Below are 21,484 nucleotides of genomic sequence, written 5' to 3' on the forward strand. Positions count from 1 at the left end.
TGTATATATGAGTTATAAAATGGCTCCACCGATCCAACAGATCAGTGAAGCAAACATCTTTGTGACAAAATTGGTGGAGTCGTTTTTTACAAAATTCAAATTAATGATACTTGTTATGTTAAAAAATATTAAATTTGATTCTATTTTAAAAAATATATATCTAGAGCGGAAGTACCATGTAGCGGTGGTGTAAGTTACGAGAATCATAATGAGGGTGTTAAAATGCCTTCTATTTTTATGTCTTATTGTGAGTCAAATTTTTTGGTTCCGTTTTCAAAATTCAAACTTTCAATTCAAATTTTTCAACATTCATATTAAAATAGGCTTAGAGATCAAATTTTATATTTTTATAAATTTTTTACTATTTTTCGAATGGATACAAAATCACTATATATGAACCATCCATATATATGTACAAACGAGTCTTGGTTTTACAGAAAATATTTACAAACAAGTCTTTTGATTGTTTAGTATAACAAAAACATTGATTGTGGTACCAGCAGTCCTGTTACATTCTTCATAAATTTATAATATCACCTTTACATGCTGTGTCTCCTAGAATACACTTCTAACGTAATCTAAAACTATTTTTGTCTTTCATTATTATTCACAGAGAAAGAAGAGATGTAATCTAAAACTATTTTTGTCTTTCATTATTATTCACAGAAAAAGAAGAGATGCACAGGGAGTAAACTATTTGTCGACTGAACGATGTCAGTTAGGCGAATTAAGGTACTGGGAACAAAAGAGTTTGTGCAAATGTTTGTGCACCAGTGTTATGATATCCCAATACAACCGAGGGTTCAGTCAGACACGCTAGGAAATTATCCAAGTTGCATGTTTAGTTTAGAAATTAGAAAACTATATACTTTTGAAAATTGCAACATGTTAGAGTATGTAAACTAATGTAATGACAATTATACAATATGTACACTCCTTTCTCTTTTTTCTCAGCAAAGAAAACACAGCCATGAGAAATTCTAGCGCAGGCTAAACAGATGGAGAGACCACCTGACACTCAAACTGAAAACCGACGTGTACGTAGAAGTCCAACACACGATCCACATTCCCACAGGTACAGAGGTCATACTGGTAGACTGTTCTTGGGATGTGTCTAATGCAACAGGGATAACAATGATACACTATGGAGAGCAAGGGAACAAAATAGAAGCAAAATGCACGAGTGAGAAGACAGACGACCCTTTTCATGCAGAAGCGACTGCGATACAGCAGGCACTAATGTATGTACAAGGCCAAGTAGAACAAGGAGATTAGCTGAGGTATGAAATTTATACGGACTGCAAAATATTAGTAGATTTAATGACAAGTCGAAATATTGAAGGTTTGCCATCATGGAGAGCTACTGACACAATAGCGACCTGTCTTGAGTTTGCTGGTAGAATGCAAAATAGCGTAACAATTTTATACACAAGAAGAGAGGCGCTATATATATCAACCTCATCTCCTTGCAAACTGGGCTAGAAAACAAAAAAGAAGAAAACAAGCCCTGTGATAGACTTTATTAATTTAGTTAATGATAGATACCTACGGGTCATTTAAAAAAATAATACATTCTTTTTTTTTAGAATGCCTTGGCAGTGTCTGCCAATAGTTTTTATTAAAACAATATGGACAGTACGTCTCAAGCTACATTTTAGTAAATTCTACAAATTAAATAGACAATAATGCAAATTTATCAAGAAAACATTTCACATTTATTTTTTTATGAGAAAATGTCGTGCCTATGATATCTGACTTTAAGGTGACGAATATTTGATTTAAACTCTATGAAGTACTTCATACATACCTGATTGCTTAAATACAACTATTATATAATTTTAAAGACACAAATTTTCATGAGAAAATTACTAAAGAATGAACAATCAAATTTGTATAATCTTTCTACCTTTAACATATTCGACTCATAAATTATATATCCAAAGTATATAAGTCATGAAAATACAACATATATATATATAGAGTATGGCTAATTTGCTGTCAGCAGCATTTCAGCAAAGTGCTGCCAGATCTATTAGCCGTTGGATCTGATTTGAGATTCGTACCTGATGAAGCGCTAATTTGATTTGAGGGAACGGAAAAAATGCTCCGTCTGTACTCCGTAGGGTTTTGATTTTCTCTTTCCTCCCCTCAGCGCCTCTCTCTCGTTCTCTCCTCCTGCGCCTCTCTCTCGTTTTCTCCTCGGGCCACTAAGCTGGGTCCAGGCCCGCCCAGCTCGAGATCGCACCGACAACTCCGCCCATCGCGTCTGTGGACTCTGTCGCTGCGCCGCACCTCAGCGAAGCCCTAGGAAAATATGACGAATCCCTAGGCTAATCGTCCAGCAAATCTGACAAAACCCTAGGCAATTCTTGCCGCGTGGCGCCTCTCTTGCCTCAGGGCCGCGCTGCGTCTGGTACTATCGGAGGATGGTTCCGGTCTCCCGATGAAGACCTAGGCAAATCGACCAACTGGTACTCTCTTGTTGTTATCGTTTTACTGTTTTGTTTCTGTTTATACCCTTATTGTTTCATAAATTTGTGATTTTTTTGTTTGTAATTAGATAATGCTTATATATGTTTATATATGTTTTCTGGTACAATTTTGAGTTTGGGGTAAGTAGATTGTCTAATATGCTTATATATGTTTAACCGTTTTCTAAAGTTCAGGGGTGTATATTCATATATTTTCATAAAGCTCTTAATTCAATTTCAGAAACACAATATGGGTGTATATTCATACATTTGTTAAAGATTTATTTATTTATTATATGAAACTCAAAATTCATTTTATTTTTTACCGCTAGAGTAAAAGCTGTTAACAGATCACTCATCCAATTAATTTTGAATTTACACCTTTTCACTTGTGATTATCCGTTATTCTCCTTTCTGAGTTATTTGTTGATTAATAATGTGCAAGCTGTAATCCGGTTGGCACCTATACACCCTTTCATGCTATTAGCCGTTTGTAATCTATTTATAAAATATACCAAGTTCAGATCAATTTTAGAGATATCAATATACCCACATCTATTGGCTCGTACAGAACATAGAAAGAAAAATATCATTCTTATACAATACATATTCCTTCTCATCTCCGTATATGATATATATCCATTCATATCATTCTTCCAAAAATATATACTTCTAAATTATATTATATCAATATTCAGTAATTTGTTGGTTATCGAGGAGTTATTGTCAGTTGCTTCCAAGGACGTGCGCCAAGAAGCAACAAATCCGGATAATCTTGGTTGCGGTTCCAAATCTTGCACGGTAGAGACAGAATTCGCTTAAGGACGGTGCTTTGCACGATCCGAGTAATAAAGTTTCATTATAATTTAATTTTCTGTTATTATCCGATTTTACATCAGTTTTGTAGATAAATTTCTAACAACATTAACTTCTGCTAAATCTTTTGATTAATTGGAAATGTGCTTGTAGGTGCCTTGTACCAATCTGTATGGACTTTGTGCCATCGGTACCAATCAGTGCTGGTTAGGGATCTTGTATGATATGGGTGAAGACTAGGAGCTTTTTGTATAAGTTCGAAAATGTGGGTTCTAACATTGTCAAGTCAAAATTAGGAGCAAGTTATGAAATTGCAATTCTATGTAATATAGGGTTTTATTTGAAACTTTTCAAGTGCTAATGCAAGTTACTCACCATGCAGGTCACTTGACAACTCAAGAGTCAACCTTTAATTGACAACTCAAGGGACATATATTGGAGATCAGGAATAAAGTACGAGGTCTTGTGTGCTTAAGATTACTAAGTGTAATTTTTGCAAGTCATTTAGGTTTTGTTTAGTTATTGTGAAAACAAAAAATAGGAGTGTAATTATTGTTTAAGCACTTGTTAACAGGAGCTTTTGTACTTATTTCTTACAATATGAGATCTATGATTTTCATCTCTTCAACATGAATGGTTATATGCTTGTATTTTGGCATATGTATTTTTATATGCTTGTTTGATATATGATTCATCAAGTGCGGCAAATACAAGATATGCTAGTACAATTTAAAAGAATGTTGGTGAAAAAGCAGCAAATACAAGATATGCTAGTGCTATCTACGAGTATGATAAAACATATTGTTTCATTTGCAAAAACTTGAACCTGATTTCTAACCAAAATAAAATTGGTTTAATTACAAAAAAATCACCATTTAATAACCACTCACAGGATTGCAAGCTTTAATCTCAATATCTTACAAACAGTGTTGGCATCAGCTGGTACCACATATTTCAATTTTTTTCTTCTAATCCAATAGGTAAGAGTTTGTAGGAGCTAATGAGCTGACAGTGATATTTCCCATAATATCATATTTATTAGTACAATTTACCATATATTGACTTTGAAATTTGGTTGCATTTCGGCCAAAGCTTCAAGTACAGCCTCAGTAATTGTTATCGAGGCATGAACCAAGAATTAAAGACAGCTCAATCAAATAAGATACAAATGAACAAAATAATAATATTACATTACTCATCAATATTTCATATATCCATATTCCATAAACAACAAGTTCAATTAGTAAAACAACAAGTTCTGGCCTTCACTGCTCGAACCTGACGGATTGAGGCCATACTCACTGGTAGGCACACTGTACTGGCTGCTCTGGTAATCACCGCTCTGCATTGCCATTTTACGGAATTTCTTCATGTCCTCATTGTAGGTGCTTGATTCGTACTCTGAGCTGGTATACGAGCCGCCTAGTGATGTGTCTCCTTCCAGTGCACGGACCACCTATTACGACATAATGTATGCATATGTATGTACCAGGTGCATGCTTATGTATAAAAAGAAAGTTTTCGTGCAAAATCATTTTCAATTACGACATTTACTAATGGTTGCTGGCAATTTACATTTGCTGCATTCATAGAGCAATACAAATCATTGCTTTGCATATACACCTCATATTATTCTGACGAGGTACGATAGGCTACATGGAACATTTCACTAAATGGATGTTTGCCCATAATTTTTTACTTAATTGTTATGTACATTTTTAGCCATAATTCTTGTTGCAAGTTGTTTACCTTTAATTTTTTACCAAATGGATGCTTGAACATAACATTTTCTACAAAATTGTTACTACCCAATTTGCACCTTCTGCGTGTATATAGCCATTCAAATATGAACTTTTCCTATCAGCATCATACAATTTCATGCGCTAAGACAAGCTACTTTGAACATTTAACCAAAATGGAGTTTACCATGCTCATGCAGGGTCGGCGCTTGGCAGAGTGACGCACACAAGCAGCTGCAACAGCAATCATTCGTGCCATCTCATTCTCTTTGTAGTTTTTCTGGAGCTTTGGATCCACCAACTGTTCATAGTTGCCATCCTCGATCCCACATTGCATCAAAGGCCTTGCCTGCATGAACAGTAGTATGTTATAAAAAGGGTGAAATAAAAAAAACTTTCGGATTCTGATGTTATAGAAAAAGCAAAAATAATTGCCATAAGTTGAAATTGAGGTTTTTTGTTAAATTATTATACCTTTGGACATGTCCTCATATTGTGGCCTTCCTTTCTTTGACAATAGCTACAAGTTCAACTCAAGGTATGGGTATACCCATGTCCAACATAATTGCTTTTACACAGATCAGAGCTTAATGCGAGACTTTCAATATGAATTTTATTTTGAGATGGTTGAACCACAACACCAGCTGGTTTTTATACTATTTTTTTTTTAATTCATAGCACATAAGTTCACAGAAGTTCAAGCAAGGATATCAGAATTTAATACTAAAATTTCAGTTTAAAAAAACAAGTACCAGTACCACCCAGACTGATATGTTCATCCTTGGTTTTGACAAAGAATATTACAAAACTACGCATAATGTATACTCTTGGACAAGTATTAATCAATACATATATACCTCATTGAATAGTAATTTGCTTACCTATACTACTATAGCTTTCACATCATTTCTGCTAAGCATCTCTATTTATAATTTTCCTTCATGCTGTACAGAACTGGGACAATATACAGAAAACAAAAAGGGCAAATTATATAAAAACTTGATTTCAAGTATACAACATTGTTAAGTTCCATGAAACTTTTGTCCGAGTTTGAAATTAGTTACCTAACTTGTGAAGAGATAATTATATCTTATTCTGTTAGAAGCAATTGGGATCAATTAATCAGAAACATAGAGACATGGAGAGAAGGAGAGAGACTTACATGATTCTGTTTCGATTCCCTGCAACGCGAAGGATAGAGATTCACTGGAGTCGGGGGAGAGACGACACAGGGAGCGGAGCTGACGGGAAGAGAAGAGAACAAGAGAGAGGCGGAGCTGAGCGAGCGACCTGGAGCGTAGCTGAGCGAACTGGAGCTGGGCGGAGTTATCGGTGCGATCTCGAGCTGGGCGGGCCTGGACCCAGCTTAGTGGCCCGAGGAGAGAACGAGAGAGAGGCACAGGAGGAGAGAACGAGAGAGAGGCGCAGGAGGAGAGAACGAGAAAATCAAAACCCTACGGAGTACAGACGGAGCATTTTTTCCGTTCCCTCAAATCAAATTAGCGCTTCATCAGGTACGAATCTCAAATCAGATCCAACGGCTAATAGATCTGGCAGCACTTTGCTGAAATGCTGCTGGCAGCAAATTAGCCATACTCTATATATATATATATATATATATATATAGAGAGTTAGGCTGGGGTGCTATGGATAGCATAGTGGCCTCTATGCTACGGCTCAATATTCGAGTTTTCAAAATCCAAACGGTCGATCCGAACCGTTCATCTTATTCTCCATATTAATATCTGCTTGGAGACCAAATTTTATAATTTTCTGAATTTTTTTACTATTTATTAAGTCACTTTGAAAATCTCTAATCCAACGGTTTTACTGTTTTGTGCAGCCACCGTTGGATCAACAATTTTGAAAAAAACTTAATAAATAGTAAAAAAATTCAGAAAAATGTAAAATTTGGTCTCCAAGCAGATATTAATATGGAGAATAAGATGAACGGTTCGGATCGACCGTTTGGATTTTGAAAACTCGAATATTGAGTCGTAGCATAGAAGCCACTATGCTATCCATAGCACCCCAGCCTAACTCTATATATATATAGAGGATGGCCAAGCTCAAATCGTTTGTTTCTGGACTCAGGAACAAACGATTCAGTTCTCTGATTTCCGAAGTTCAAATGGCCGATCCAAACCGTTAGATGTTTAATCTATATTAAAATGTGCTTGGAGACAAAATTTTATATTTTTTGAAATTTTTTTACTATTTATTAAGAGGGTTTGAAAGTTGCTGTTTTTATTAAAATTCTGCACCATAAAAAAACAGCGACTTTCAAACCCTCTATGCTATTAAGAGGGTTTGAAAGTTGCTGTTTTTATTAAGAGGGTTTGAAAGTTGCTGTTTTTTTTGCTATTTTTTTAGATATTTAGAAAATCACTTGATCTGAAAATTCTGGACCATCCAAAAACAGTGATTTTCAATAAATCTAAAAAATAGTAAAAAAATTTCAAAAAATGTAAAATTTGGTCTCCAGACACATATTAATATGGAGAACAAGATGAACGGTTCAGATCGACCGTTAGGATTAGAAAACTCAAATATAGAGCCGTAGCATGGTAACAACCCGTGATATGCATAGTACCATAGACTCACTCTATATACATATACATATATTATACATATATTATAAAAAAAATGAGTTATACATATATTATATACACATATATACATATACATATATATATATACATATATTATACATATATTATATTATATATACATACACATATATTATTAAAAAAAAATGAGTTTATAAAAAAAATCAAACCATGGATATTTTTTTTCTCCAAACTCTAAAAAAAAAAATTTGGGCCACAGAAAAAATCTGTGCTCGGAATAAAAAAATCTAAAAAAAAACAAAGAAATTTCGGGGCGCAAATTTTTTCCGCGGCCCGGAATAAAAATTCCGGAGCGCAGAAAAAATCTGCGGCCTGAGTATTTTTAAAATTCCACTCAAAACCTGGTTATTTTTAATAAAATAATTTATTTTGGGTATTTTTAAAAAAATCGGGGCATAATGCTAATGTTGTAAATAACAGTATGCGGTCATCGGACGGATGGAGATACCGCTAAGCGATTAATTGGTATGCGGTTTATTAATCAGAATTATGCGGATAATTTAACATTTTACTTAAATTTATGTATATATATCATAATTTATTGAACTCATTAAACTTATGAAATAAACTTAATTTTAGTTATGTTATTATAACACGATACTACGCTTATTTTTTCCTAATGCGTAAGCACTTTACATGTGTAAGTATCACATTTATTTAATGAAAAAATAAATTCAAAAATTAAGTTTTTTCAAATACTAATAACATATTATTTAAAAGAAATTAAACAATTCAACATAAAATCACTAAATTTAGTTTATGATAACAACTTAGTTTCATAAATGTGCATGTCGTGTTAATTGAAAAAATTACATCTATAAATAAGAAAAATATATGGTATATAAATAACAGAAGAATTAATTAATTTCAAAGTATGTAAGAAGAAAAAACTTATATTAAAATTATTGGATGTATTTCTAAATACAAATAAAACTACAATACATGATTTATAAAACTTATTATGACACACTATTACAGAAAAAAAATCAATGTGAATATAAATATTCACTGGAATAAATTAGAATAAACAGAAATAAATAATAATAAACGGGAATAAACGGAAACGGCCGATTAATCATTTTCATCCGCAAACAAATATATATTAAGTGTATTCATAACGATTTGACCGCCGTTAACGATTAAACGGTCATTTAATCAGCCAGTAAGATCATTTTTTACAACACTGCATAAGGCAACTATTTTATTATGGTGAAATAATGAATAAATTAAGTAAAGCTTCCTTTCTAATAATGGAGAGTTAAGTGCATTTATTTTTTTGTGTCTCCTTGGTACTTTGAAGTCCAATATTAGCCCTTGCGATAATGCCCTGAGACACCACAATTATGAAAAAATTCGGACAGATAACTAACAGTGGTCTTGCTAATAATTTTAAAGCCTAATAATATTGGTCCTTCCGTACACAGGCTGGTTGAACTGGTCCAAAATGACAAGGTCAAAGATCTCCAAAAGGGGAACCAGTGCTGTGCTGTTAGGGATCGCCACCCCTTGTGTCCCAAATTCGCATCATCTGAGATATCTCAAACTTTAGTGTTTCTGTGCAAAATCAGGACCATTCAAATCCTGTTTGCACGAATCTCAAAGCACATTAAACTGGCCCCTGCATTTTAAATAGGGACCAAATGAAAAAAATATGAGCACCGTTTAAATCCACTCAAAGATTGAGATATCTCAGAGGATACAGACTCTTGAGCGAGTATTATATTTGACAAAAAAATTAAAATAATTAAAGTATTTTTTTTGAAGAAAAAAATAATTTAAGTCCTTTTTTGTATATTTTTAAAAAATCAAAGTTATTTTCAAAATTAAAATTTTGGGAATTAAAATTTGTCAAATTTTAGTACTAGAATTTCTAAGATTTAATTTCACTGCTATAATAATTATTGAGATGAGATTCAAAATTTGTCCTTATTTCTCAAACTTTACATCTACATTTCTAAATATTTAATTTAAAATAATTTAAATTATTTTAAACAAAATTTTGTTATTTGATACCGGAGATAATTCCAAAGAGTATGTTGGAGAACACGTTTAAGTAAGAAGATAAGATAACTCTTATCCTCACGCTATAGACAGATGTGTTATCTTTTTATCCTTACACTTTATTCTATCGTAAGGTATAGTATAATGATAATAAGATTAATTATTTTCATGTTTGATGCAGGGATAACTTTTCAAACTATGTTTAGAAGTAATATGAATTAGAATAATTTAGGAATTAAGTTGTTCCAGTGAAGAACGATAATTTTGTATGTGAATTATTTTTATGAAACATTAGGTTGAGGAGTATACGATAAAAAAAATTACTCATATCACAAATATTTTTATTCAACTAGCGTCTTTAACTAATTCATATTTGATCACAACAAAATTGGAATTAGCAATTAATTTAACAATGAACTCTTTGATCTAATTAACTAATCTTGATTAGGACTACAACAATATGTCAATTATTTGAGCAAAAAAGAGATATTTTGTTAAATAATACCAATTTAAGCGAATGTTTAAATGAGATAACCAGAAGCTTTCCAGCCTCCAAAACTAATAGAACAAAAATATAGTCTCAAATAGTTAAATCAAAATTACAAATTTTGGTCAATCAATCCAAGTTCAATTGAAACAACATGTGGCAAAACAACACCTTTTTTAAACGAAATATAGTGAACATAATATACTGACTAGTTAATGCAATTTTATTTTGTGCCAACGAATATTAATCCATAATCATTTTTTATGTTCTCTAAACCCAAAAAATTACATGAATTTTTAGGGTTTTTGACACATGAATCATAACTGGGAGACAAATTCGGAGATGAGAATCATTGCTCTCTTGTAATACTGATACGCTGGCGCCACCAGTCGGTGAAAGGAAGATACAATCCCAGGAGGAGTACAACGTACACCGGGATTACACCTGTAAGAAAACTAATATCTTATGATAACATCCAGTGTAGATGTACGTACAGCGGGTTCATTAAAGGGTCTGTTCCTGACTCGTTACGAACTTCAAATGATGAGGTAAGGAATTTGATTTTCTCTGGCCCTCAAGTTAATTTTAAATTATTTATTTTGTTGAACGTCACGAAACCATTCAAAGCTTCCCGCAGGAAACCATGAAGATTGAACCAAGGACTGGGTCCATATATGCTACCCTACACATAAGATAACTTCGGTGTACGACCTCAACTAACCAACCACTTAGTGATACAGTTCTTTCTGTACGGAGAATTCCAGGTGTGCGGAAACAGCATTTCTTCCTCAAAACTAGAAAGGGATATTTTACAACGAGAGATAAGAAAAACATTCCTGTTTCTTCTGATCTTCTCCTATAGTCCATACCGTAGAATTGTTTTATTATGTGGCTATGTCTATGAAGCATTCTGTGAGGTCACGGTTTAAGAGAGACATATATGACGATAATATTTGAAAGGTTACAAAAGATCTGGAAGTTTCTAAAATGGTTTCCTGCAGATTTAGTTTTCTATTTCCTATCTGTTTTTTTTAACACTTTCTATTAATAAAAATCTCTCTTCCTTTTAAATACAACCCTGCCTCCTCCTCGACCTCTTACCCCCAATTTTATATTGTTTTTTATATTTCCTTCTCTATTCCCTTTCTCTTTCTCTGTCTGGCTTTCGTCGTGCGAAGAGAAAATCGATCGATTTCGCATATTCTATTTGGAGAAAACGAGAATAAACACATGGGGGAGATGAAGAGACCCAAGGGGCAGAGGAAGAGAGAGTCAGACAGGTGGGGCCCATCCTCCAGCAACAACAGGAATTGGTCTCACGGCAAGCCGCCTAGGTTTTCTGATGGTAATTTTATTTTCCTTTTAAAAGGATTTTCTTTGCTCGAATTTATGCTTTTGGTCTGAAATTCATTTCCTTTGGGGAAAATTTGGGGTTTTTCTTTTATGAATTGTTTGATTGATTTTACTAAAACCAAAATATATACATAGCTACGGATTTTGAGTTTGGATTGTTTTCCCCATTGACGAGGATGGGTTATTTCTGAGACTAGATCTCTCAGTTCTTTCTTATGTTCGTAGTTACTGTTCAAATTTGATGTTACAAATTGAGAACTAGCTGCTGATTGCATATGTAGATATTTGGGGGTAGCCAGATTAAATTCAAATTCAGGTGTTTGCTTATATTGCCCCCGAAATTAAAGAAATTAAATCAATTGATTTACAATAATACTTTGCTATTTGAAGTTAGAATTTTAATTTGTATGAACTAGTTTTTAAGTTTTTTTGTGATGTTTGCATCTGTTTCCTTGGCCATTTGATAGGTCTATCTTCAAGTGTAAAATGAGCATAATTTATCACATTGTCAGGTGGATTGTTTTAATTTAGGATGGTGGATAGGTTGGATTAACTTCTTTGGATTTAAAATTAGTGACTGAATTTCAATTTAGTGGGAACCTTTTATAGAATATCTTGTAAGATTTAGTCGGGAGTTCAAATATGGCATTTGATCTTTATATGTGATGGTATCTAATATGTACTGTGTTCTCTGTCAAATAGATATACCATTTTGGAGATTTCTTTTATCTAATATCCAAGTATGGCTTTAAATGTCCATTTTCGGATAATTTTTTTACGAAAACAAATTTCAGAAGATTCCTTAGATATTATTTTAAAGTTAGTCAACCCAAGTTTTCATCTGATGGCCAAAATTTATTGCAACTGTTTATTGAATTCAAAAAGGGATTAGTTTTTTGTGACTGCTATGTTTGATCGAAAACATTGATTGCGGTATCAGGCCTGTTACTTTCTTAATATTACCTTTTACATGAGAATCTCTCACAGAATACACTTATCTTAAGGTATTTAATGTTAATTTTCTCTCTTATTATTATTCACAGAAAAAGCAGACATGAACTGGGAGCAAAAATTTTGCCAAATGAACGGTGTCAGTTGGGCCAAGGTTTTGGAAACGAAAGAGTTTGTGCACCAGTACTCTGACATTACTGGCTGGAATGACTCTGCTGGTAAGGAAGCTTTTGAAAATTCAAAGGCCCGTTATTGGGCCCAAATTAATGGCTTTCAGCCCAATACCCCCTTACCTGACCCAGACATGCTCATCGACAATATCGATCACGATGCACCTCCAACCGACCTCAAGCTATACCAGAACCTTCACGGTTCTCTATCTGAAGATGAGGGAGACAGCAGTACGGATGATTACTGGATTACTGATGTGTGGGGCGAAGGAGGTGTTATCCTCTGGGACTCACACTATGCTAAAGAAGGAGAAGAGGTGGCTTGGGGTGATATGTCGACCGGGTGGGGAGAGGATCAACCCATTATTCCCACTGGCTGGGGAGATATCCCAGTACAGGCAAGTGTTCAGCCGGACGCCTGGGCAGGAGTTATGCAAAACAGTTGGGCGAATAATTCGGTTAATCCATCCGGGTGGGACTACATGGCAGCAGGTGGGAACCCGCCAGACAATTGGGGAGTTGTTCAAACCAGTTGGGCAAATAATTCAGCTAATCCAACCCTGTGGGAGCCAGTGACAGCAGATGTGAACCCGGTAACGACTTATGGAGGTATTGTACCAACTGGTTGGGGTGAGGTGGAAGAGGGGCCGGGAAATACATGGAATGGTTATGATTGTGGTGTGCCGGGGGAAGTCGGGCAGTATTGGAACTACAGTTCCAATTACTGTAACGGTGATGGATACAATGGTGGGAATTGGGACAACAGCAACCAAAATTGGAACAGTAATGGAGCCAGTCGGTCTGGTTGGAATAAGAGTGGCAATAGGAACTATAACAAGGGGAAACAGTGGAAGAAGAAAGAAGATAGCCCCGGACATTTCTGTGCACCGCTGAATCAATCAGCTAATGGATGGAATGCTCCCCGGTCGGTGGTTTGAAGTTGGGGGAATAGAGAAAATAGATTATATGATATTCTATATTTCCTTTTCGGCCTGCTATGTACTTAAAATTTTTAATTTTAGCGTAGATTATGTTGTTAGGTTGTAGAGAATCTCTTGGCAGCCCAGCCAAGTTTTAAAGAGAGAGAGAGAGAGAGAGGGGGGGGCAAAGCAAAAGAATTTTATATGTATGGGTTCGAAGTAGTAATATCTAGGTTTATATAAGAAGCTTGGTTTGTATAGAAGCTAAGATTTTGCTGAAGTATTCAAGTGTGACTGTGTGAGTAATGAATTAAAAGAAAATTGTTCTTCTGAAATCTTTGTTTTCTATTTGTCTTTCTCTGTCTGTGCAAATGAGAATGTCTGTGCGGGATTTTTTACTGTGTTTGGGATTATAGAATGCTAATTTTGTTTTTTTATTTTTGTGGGCTCATGATTTCTCCTCTGTTACATGTGTCATATTATAAATTGATGAGAGGAATTATGTTAGATTAGAAAACGGAGACAAATTAAATGCAATTCAAGGAACGAAAGAAATTATGGCCTATTCAAAACTAAAAGAATTCAATTTAGGAAAGGAAATTATGTTAAAGTAAAATTGTAGTTATTGTTTGTTGGAATCTGATTTAAGTAACTTCTTTAGAAAACAAACAACAAATCTCTTCCCGATTCCAAGCCCAAGGCCCATTAGTTTATTTTTAACAGAAGGAACAAAAGACAGAATGAAGCCCATCTCCACTATGTCACCCACCCTTAACTTTGAAGAAAATAACATTTGAAATTGGAATATTCGTTTGTACTAAGTTGATCCTTGGTACGTTTGGGTGAGACAGAAATAGCTGTTATTTTTTGTAAGCTATTTTCAACGCAACACGTTTGGGTAAAAAAAAATGATATTCTCAACAAAGGAATAACTCAAATTAGCTGTTATTCCGCTATTTCTATGAAATGTTGGGTTAGCGGCTCTTCTGAACCTAGAAATAGCTGTTATTCCGAACTATTCCTTGATTCATCCAAATGCACCAAATCCATGCTTTGAATTTCTTTTAAAAGAACCAATTTCTCATTTTTTTTTCGGAGAAGCCTAAGGACTAACTTCAACCTTTTCTGACAGCTCAAGTATAGATTTCGTCCAAGTTAAAGTCTACTGACCAATATTTCGTTTGTTGCTTTCTTTCTTCTTTTTTGTTACTTGAATGATCAATTAGGTTCCAACTAAAGTTCAGTATCAGAAATAAAATCCAACTTCCTAAAATAGGCTTCATAATACCTGCTGGACTTCGATCTGTATATTAGTGGATGAATTTGTTGGAATTAATTTCAATTAATTACAACATATGTGGGCTTATATATCTCCATTCTATTATTAAGCACGTTGGGTGTCCGATCCGCCAACGGTCACGATTGAAAGATGAAATTTCAGATTTAATCTTTGTCCTCCAATCAAATAATTTGTCTTCTTTTGATTAAATACATATTTTTTACGTGTAGAAGTCTAAATTTAGTTAAAAATATACTCACCACACATATGACTACACAATATGTTACAATTAAAATTAAATACACTGCCTTTTAGTGACTTTTTATTAGTTTCTATGTTTTCTTATTTCGCCTTCTTTGTATAGAATCAAACTTTTATTTGTTTTCACTTTCCACTATTATTTATCTTTATTTGTTTCTATACAGATCCCTACGGCATAATGGAAAAAATTAAGTCCTCCAAAAAGCGAATCAACTCTCTTTCTATATCACTTGGTAAGCAAATTAAGTTATATTAAAGGGGTCTTGATTGAAAATCTCGCAATGCAATAAAATAATATGAAGAAAATGATAGAATTTACTATAGTTTCACTCATCTTATTTTGACAACAATTTATGTTTATCTTTATTAAGTTAGTTTTAATAACCAATACTTGTTTGATATAAATAAATAAGAATATGTTTTTCACCATCAGTGTTGAATGAAGAAATAAAACAATTATTTGCTCCTTCTTCGAATTTAGTATACATGGATTATTAGTGTTGCAAATAATCTTGAAAAAAAAAAATTGTGTATGCTATCTTCTACTGCTATTTATTATTTATCTATATGTTCAATCTTAAAGTTCAATCTTATAATATAACTCCGTTGCAACGCACGGGTATTATACTAGTAATATAAATATATATTGAATAATAGACTATCAAAATTAGACCCGTTATGAAGTGATCAAATTAAGTATTATTTATCGGGTTCAATATGTGTCATGAGAAGTGGGACCTTTAATGTGTAGAATGCGTATTAATAACTTTAAGATTTAGTGATGGTCTAAATTATATAAAGTTTGGTAATAATACAATTATGTTATTGTTTCTTGGGGAACACAATTAAATATGGCAATGTTATGTAAATAAGGAAATATCTAATAAAGCAAGTTCTAAATTCAGACCCACTAAGGATCCAATAACAAAATAGGCTACAGATCCAATAAAAGAAACAAGATTAATTAATTAATGTTGTAAAATTAAGATAAAGTTGCAACAAAAGTAAAGTAAATGACAAGAGAGATAGAGAGAGCAATAATATAATTTTGTTTTCCACTATTATATATAATATGTGTCTCACATTCTCTATTTACAAAGCCTCTATTTATAGGCTAGAAAGAGATGTTACAATAATAAAGGAGAAAATAAATGTCCATAGTAGTGGAGATAGTGGAGGTAGTGGGCAATAAAATGATAATTAATATTGAAAGTTATAGAATGAACATCCACATAAATATATTTTATAATACTTCCCCTTGGATGTTTATCTTTCATTATACGCTGTTAATATGATACTTCAGGATCAACATGATACTTCAGGACCATGTACCGCCTCATTAAAAACCTTACCAAGAAAAATCCATTGGGATAAAAACTTGGTTAAGGGAAAAAGAGTACATTGCGTATAATGCTTCCCCTCATTTTGATATCATCGAATATCCTTCAATCGATGTAGATCTATCTTCTTTGTGAGTTGTACAAAAATCTTTGTCGGTAAAGATTTTGTGAATAGGTCTGCCAGATTGTCGATTGATCGGACTTGGCAAACATCTATTACGCCTTCCTTTTGTAGGTCATGTGTCGAAAAGAATTTTGGTGCAATATGTTTAGTTCGGTCTCCTTTGATATATCCTTCTTTGATTTCTGCAATGCATGCTGTATTATCTTTATATAGCGGAGTAGGATTTACCTTGATGTTTTCAAGTCCGCATTCTTCTTGAATATTTTGAATCATTGACCGTAACCAAACACATTCTCGACCCGCCTCGTATAAGACGACCAGTTCAGCGTGATTTGAAGATGTAGCCGTAAGAGTTTGTTTTGTCGATCGCCATGAAATTGCAGCTCCACAATAGGTGAATACATATCCTGATTGAGATCGTGCGATCGTACGACCATTGGTGTGCTCAAAGGATGAGCTTTATCTATATTGAATCTCTTTACTATTTTTTTCAACATAATTTAATTGATGGATAAATATTCCATTCTTTAGATGTTCGATCTGCAGGCCGAGACAAAATTTTGTTACACTAAGGTCTTTCATCTCAAATTCATTCTTCATTAATTTTGCAGTATTCTCAATCTCTTCAGGAGATCCAATAATATTCAAATCATCAACATACACTGTAATGATTGTGAAACCTAGATTTGATCTTCTAATAAAAATACACGGACTAATTATATTATTTTTATATCCTTCTTTTAGAAGGTACTCACTCAGTCGATTATACCACATTCGACCAGATTGTTTTAGTCCGTATAAAGATCTTCTTAATTTTATAGAGTACATCTCTCTAGGTTTTGACTTATATGCTTTGGGCATTTTCAATCCTTCTGGGACTTTCATGTATATATCACTATCAAGTGAACCATATAAATAGGCTGTTACAACATCCATAAGTCGCATTTTTAGATTTTCTGCAACTGTGAGACTTATTAGAAATCTGAGAGTTATCGCATCCACTACAGGTGAATACGTTTCTTCATAATCAACTCCAGGTATTTGTGTAAAGCCTTGTGCCACTAGCCTTGCTTTGTATCTCACAATCTCATTTTTCTCATTTCTTTTTATGACAAATACCATTTGTAACCTACAGAGTTAACATCTTTGGGCGTTTGGACTACAGGTCCAAATACTTGCCGCTTTTCTAATGAACTTAATTATGCTTGTATGGCATATTTCCATTTTAGGCCAATCATTTCTATGTCTACACTCTTCTAGAGTTTTTGGTACATTATCTTCTTCGTTTATAACATCGCTTGCTATAGCGAATGTAAAGATTTCATCAACATGTGTTTTAATTCTATTTAATATAGTACTATTTATTACATAATTTATAGAAATCTCATAATCATTTGGTACTTGAGTTTCTTCTGGAACTTCATCATCCTCTTCTGGGGTTTTATCAACTTTTTCATGAGTTCTACCATTAACCTCTTCTGGGATTTTATACACTTCTTCAGGAGTTTTACTATCAACCTCTTATGGGGTTTTATTGACTTCTGCAAGAGTTTTACCATCAACCTCTTATGGGGTTGGACCAACTGCTTTATTCTGCTCTTCTTTTTACGTGAATTTACATCCTTAGAATCAAGTGGTCTTCCACGTTTTCTACACACATTAGATTCATTAGATATTTTTGTAATGTCAATTCAAGCAGGTGCGTTTATAGCTGGAATATGTGATTTAGTAACTTTATTCGTATCTGTGAATGCATCAGGTAATTCATTTGCAATTCTTTGCATATTTATGATCTTTTGAACTTCGAGTTCACATTGACCACTACGGGGGTCAAGATAAGATAACGATGAATTCCAAGTTACTTGTTTATCCAGTTTTTGTTTTTCTTCCTCTAAATTTAGGAATATTGATTCATTAAAATGACAATCAGCAAATCTTGCTGTAAAATCATCTCCTGTTAATGGTTCTAAATATCTAATAATAGAATAAGAGTTAAAACCAATATAAATTCCCAATCTTCTTTGAGGTCCCATTTTTGTGCGTTGTGGAGGAGAAATTGGAACATATACTGCACAACCAAATACCTTTAGATGGGACAAATTTGGTTCTCTTCCGGAGACCAAATATAATGGGGAATATTTATGATAAGTAGTTGGTCTTAATCTAATTAGTGCAGCGGCATGTAATATGGCATGTCCCCATGCGGAAGACGGTAAACTAGACCTCATGAGTAATAGTCTAGCAATTAATTGTAATCTTTTAATCAACGATTCTGCCAGACCATTTTGTGTATGAACATGGGCCACTGGATGTTCTACCGTAATTCCAATAAACATGCAATAATCATTTAAAGTTTGAGAAGTGAACTCACCTGCATTATCAAGCCGGACTCTTCTGATTTGATAATCCAGAAAATTAGCTCTCAATTGGATAATTTGTTCTAATAGTCTAGCAAATGCAACATTTCTTGTTGCTAACAAACTCACATGTGACTAGTGTGTTGATGCATCAATTAACACCATAAAATATCTAACGGTCCACATGGAGGTGTAATAGGTCCACATATATCTCATTGAATTATTTCTAAAAATGAAGGAGCTTCAGGTCCAACTTTATTTGGAGATGGCCTAATAATTAGTTTTCCAAGAGAGCATGCTTCGCATGTCATATCTTTTGATAATAGGATCTTCAGGTCCTTTAGGGGATGCCCATTTACACTTTCAATTATTCTCCTCATCATTATATTTCCTGGATGACCCAATCTGTCATGCCATAATGTAAATAATTTTGGATCAACTAACTTCTGGTTAGTAACGGTTAACTTCGGGTTAGCAACCATATTTGATTCTATTTTACTTATATAAGTACTATATAATCCAGATGACATTGCTTGCATCTTTTCAATTATGATCTTCTGGCCATTCTTAATAGATGTGATATGAAGATACTCGCAATTTTTCTCATTCATAGTTTCAATATGATAACCATTCTTTCAAATATCTTTAAAGCTTAGTATATTTCTTCTGGATCTACTTGAATATAATGCATCATCTATTATTAATTTTGTTCCTTCAGGTAACAAAATACAAGCTCTTCCGGAGCCTTCTACTAAATTACTTGTGCCAGATATAGTGTGAATATTAGTCTCACCAAGATACAATTGTGAAAAGTATTTCTTACTTTTCAATATGGTATTAGTTGTTCCATTGTCTACCAGACATGGATCTTCATTACTTATTATTGCGTCAGTCATTTTCCTTTAAAATGCAAAAATAAATTACTTTTATTCATTAAACTTATTTTCATAAAAAAAAATTAAAAAGTAAACTAAACTTTAATTAAAGATAAATATAAATTTTTATACTATATGTTCTCCCTAAGTAATAATATATATTTCTTCATTGACATTATGGAAGAAATCTGATACATCAAGATGTGTATCCATATGGCATTTATTTTGGAGTCATATTCAGTAAAGTTATTTTTTCATATTTTCCCTTTATTTCTTGATTGTGGCTTGATATAGCTCTACAAAATGTTTTGGCGTACGGTAGGTACGCGACCAGTGATTTATCATCCCACATCTGAAACAAACATCTTCAGGACGTTTTTCTTTCTCATTAATATGTATTTTCAACATCAGGTTATTACTACCATAACTTCAAGTTATGATAAAAGAAAAAGGAGATAAATTCAAACTTTGTGAGATTTGTCATATGTACTACAAAATAGATACACATTAACTTCAGATTATTAATGCCATAACTTCGTGTTATGAATGCCATAACTTCGGGTTTTGAATGCCATAATTTTGAATTATAAATGTCATAACTTTAGGTTATCAATGTCATCAATGTCATAACTTCAGGTTATTAAGTCATAACTTCAGATTATGAAAAGGGAGATAAATAAATATAAATAAAAGAATACGTAAATTGCATGAATAAATAAATAAATAAATTTAAATGTATTAATAACTTCAGGTTAATATTATATAACTTCAAGTTATAATAAAATATTTTATTTAATAACTTCTGGTTATTTAATTGCTTGGCTACGCAATTGTATAATTTAATTTGAAATAATTTCGGGTTATATTTTCATCCAATGACCTATAATAACTTCTGGTTATTATATTGATTTTATATGAAAATTTCTAAGAAAACTTCAGGTTTTTAATTGAGAATTACTTCAGGTTATTATTCATCCAGTGGCCTATAATAACTGCTGGTTATTATATTAATTTTATACTAAAATTTATAATAGAACTTCAGGTTGTAAATAATTCTAATAATAACTTCAAGTTATTATTTTATTCAAGTAATACAAACTTCGGGTTCTTGATAGAATTTTTAGTTTCGATAATAACTTTAGGTTATTATTTCATCATTCACTTCAAGGAATGATTCTTATAAACTAAAACAAATATAATCAAAATTTTAAATGAAAGATATAATAATTAATCACACAAATTACTTACATGATTACTTTGCAACTTCTTCCGAGCAATTCGTGCTGATAACGTGTTGTAAAATTAAGATAAAGTTGCAACAAAAGTAAAGTAAATGACAAGAGAGATAGAGAGAGCAATAATAGAATTTTGTTTTCCACTATTATATATAATATGTGTCTCACATTCTCTATTTACAAAGCCTCTATTTATAGGCTAGAAAGAGATGTTACAATAATAAAGGAGAAAATAAATGTCCATGGTAGTGGAGATAGTGGAGGTAGTGGAGGTAGTGGAGGTAGTGGGCAATGAAATGATAATTAATATTGAAAGTTATAGAATGAACATCCACATAAATATATTTTATAACAATTAATTAATTGATTGATTAATTAATTAATTACCTTAGAGGCGCCTATTCAATTGGAGATAATTAAAAAGGTGCATATATCCTTTTTTTTATTAGAGTCAAGCCTCTCTGTCTCTCTCTCT

General features: G+C 33.0%; 2 protein-coding genes and 1 long non-coding RNA gene across 3 annotated transcripts; 2 read left to right on the top strand and 1 right to left on the bottom strand.

The window, feature by feature from the left end:
• The first annotated feature begins 2,232 nt into the window (after positions 1 to 2,232).
• Positions 2,233 to 3,915, top strand: LOC144554736 (uncharacterized). Its single transcript, XR_013511723.1, has 2 exons — positions 2,233 to 2,471; positions 3,670 to 3,915. It is a non-coding gene; the product is annotated as an uncharacterized LOC144554736 (long non-coding RNA).
• Positions 3,916 to 4,445: 530 nt separating this feature from the next.
• LOC144554488 (proline-rich receptor-like protein kinase PERK5) lies at positions 4,446 to 6,316 on the bottom strand. Its single transcript, XM_078302804.1, has 4 exons — positions 6,189 to 6,316; positions 5,908 to 5,980; positions 5,214 to 5,375; positions 4,446 to 4,743 (listed from the first exon to the last, which is right to left on the bottom strand). Exons 3-4 carry the CDS (start codon positions 5,361 to 5,363, stop codon positions 4,528 to 4,530), a joined length of 366 nt encoding a protein of 121 aa, XP_078158930.1. The 5' UTR covers positions 5,364 to 5,375; positions 5,908 to 5,980; positions 6,189 to 6,316; the 3' UTR covers positions 4,446 to 4,527.
• A 4,915-nt stretch (positions 6,317 to 11,231) lies between these two features.
• Positions 11,232 to 13,873, top strand: LOC144554447 (uncharacterized). Its single transcript, XM_078302766.1, has 2 exons — positions 11,232 to 11,489; positions 12,541 to 13,873. The coding sequence occupies exons 1-2, from the start codon at positions 11,375 to 11,377 to the stop codon at positions 13,554 to 13,556; spliced, it is 1,131 nt and encodes a 376-aa protein (XP_078158892.1). The 5' UTR covers positions 11,232 to 11,374; the 3' UTR covers positions 13,557 to 13,873.
• Positions 13,874 to 21,484: the final 7,611 nt, after the last annotated feature.

The sequence above is a fragment of the Carex rostrata genome, chromosome 5, assembly GCF_964058835.1.
Source record: "Carex rostrata chromosome 5, lpCarRost1.2, whole genome shotgun sequence".
Classification (NCBI taxonomy): domain Eukaryota; kingdom Viridiplantae; phylum Streptophyta; class Magnoliopsida; order Poales; family Cyperaceae; genus Carex; species Carex rostrata.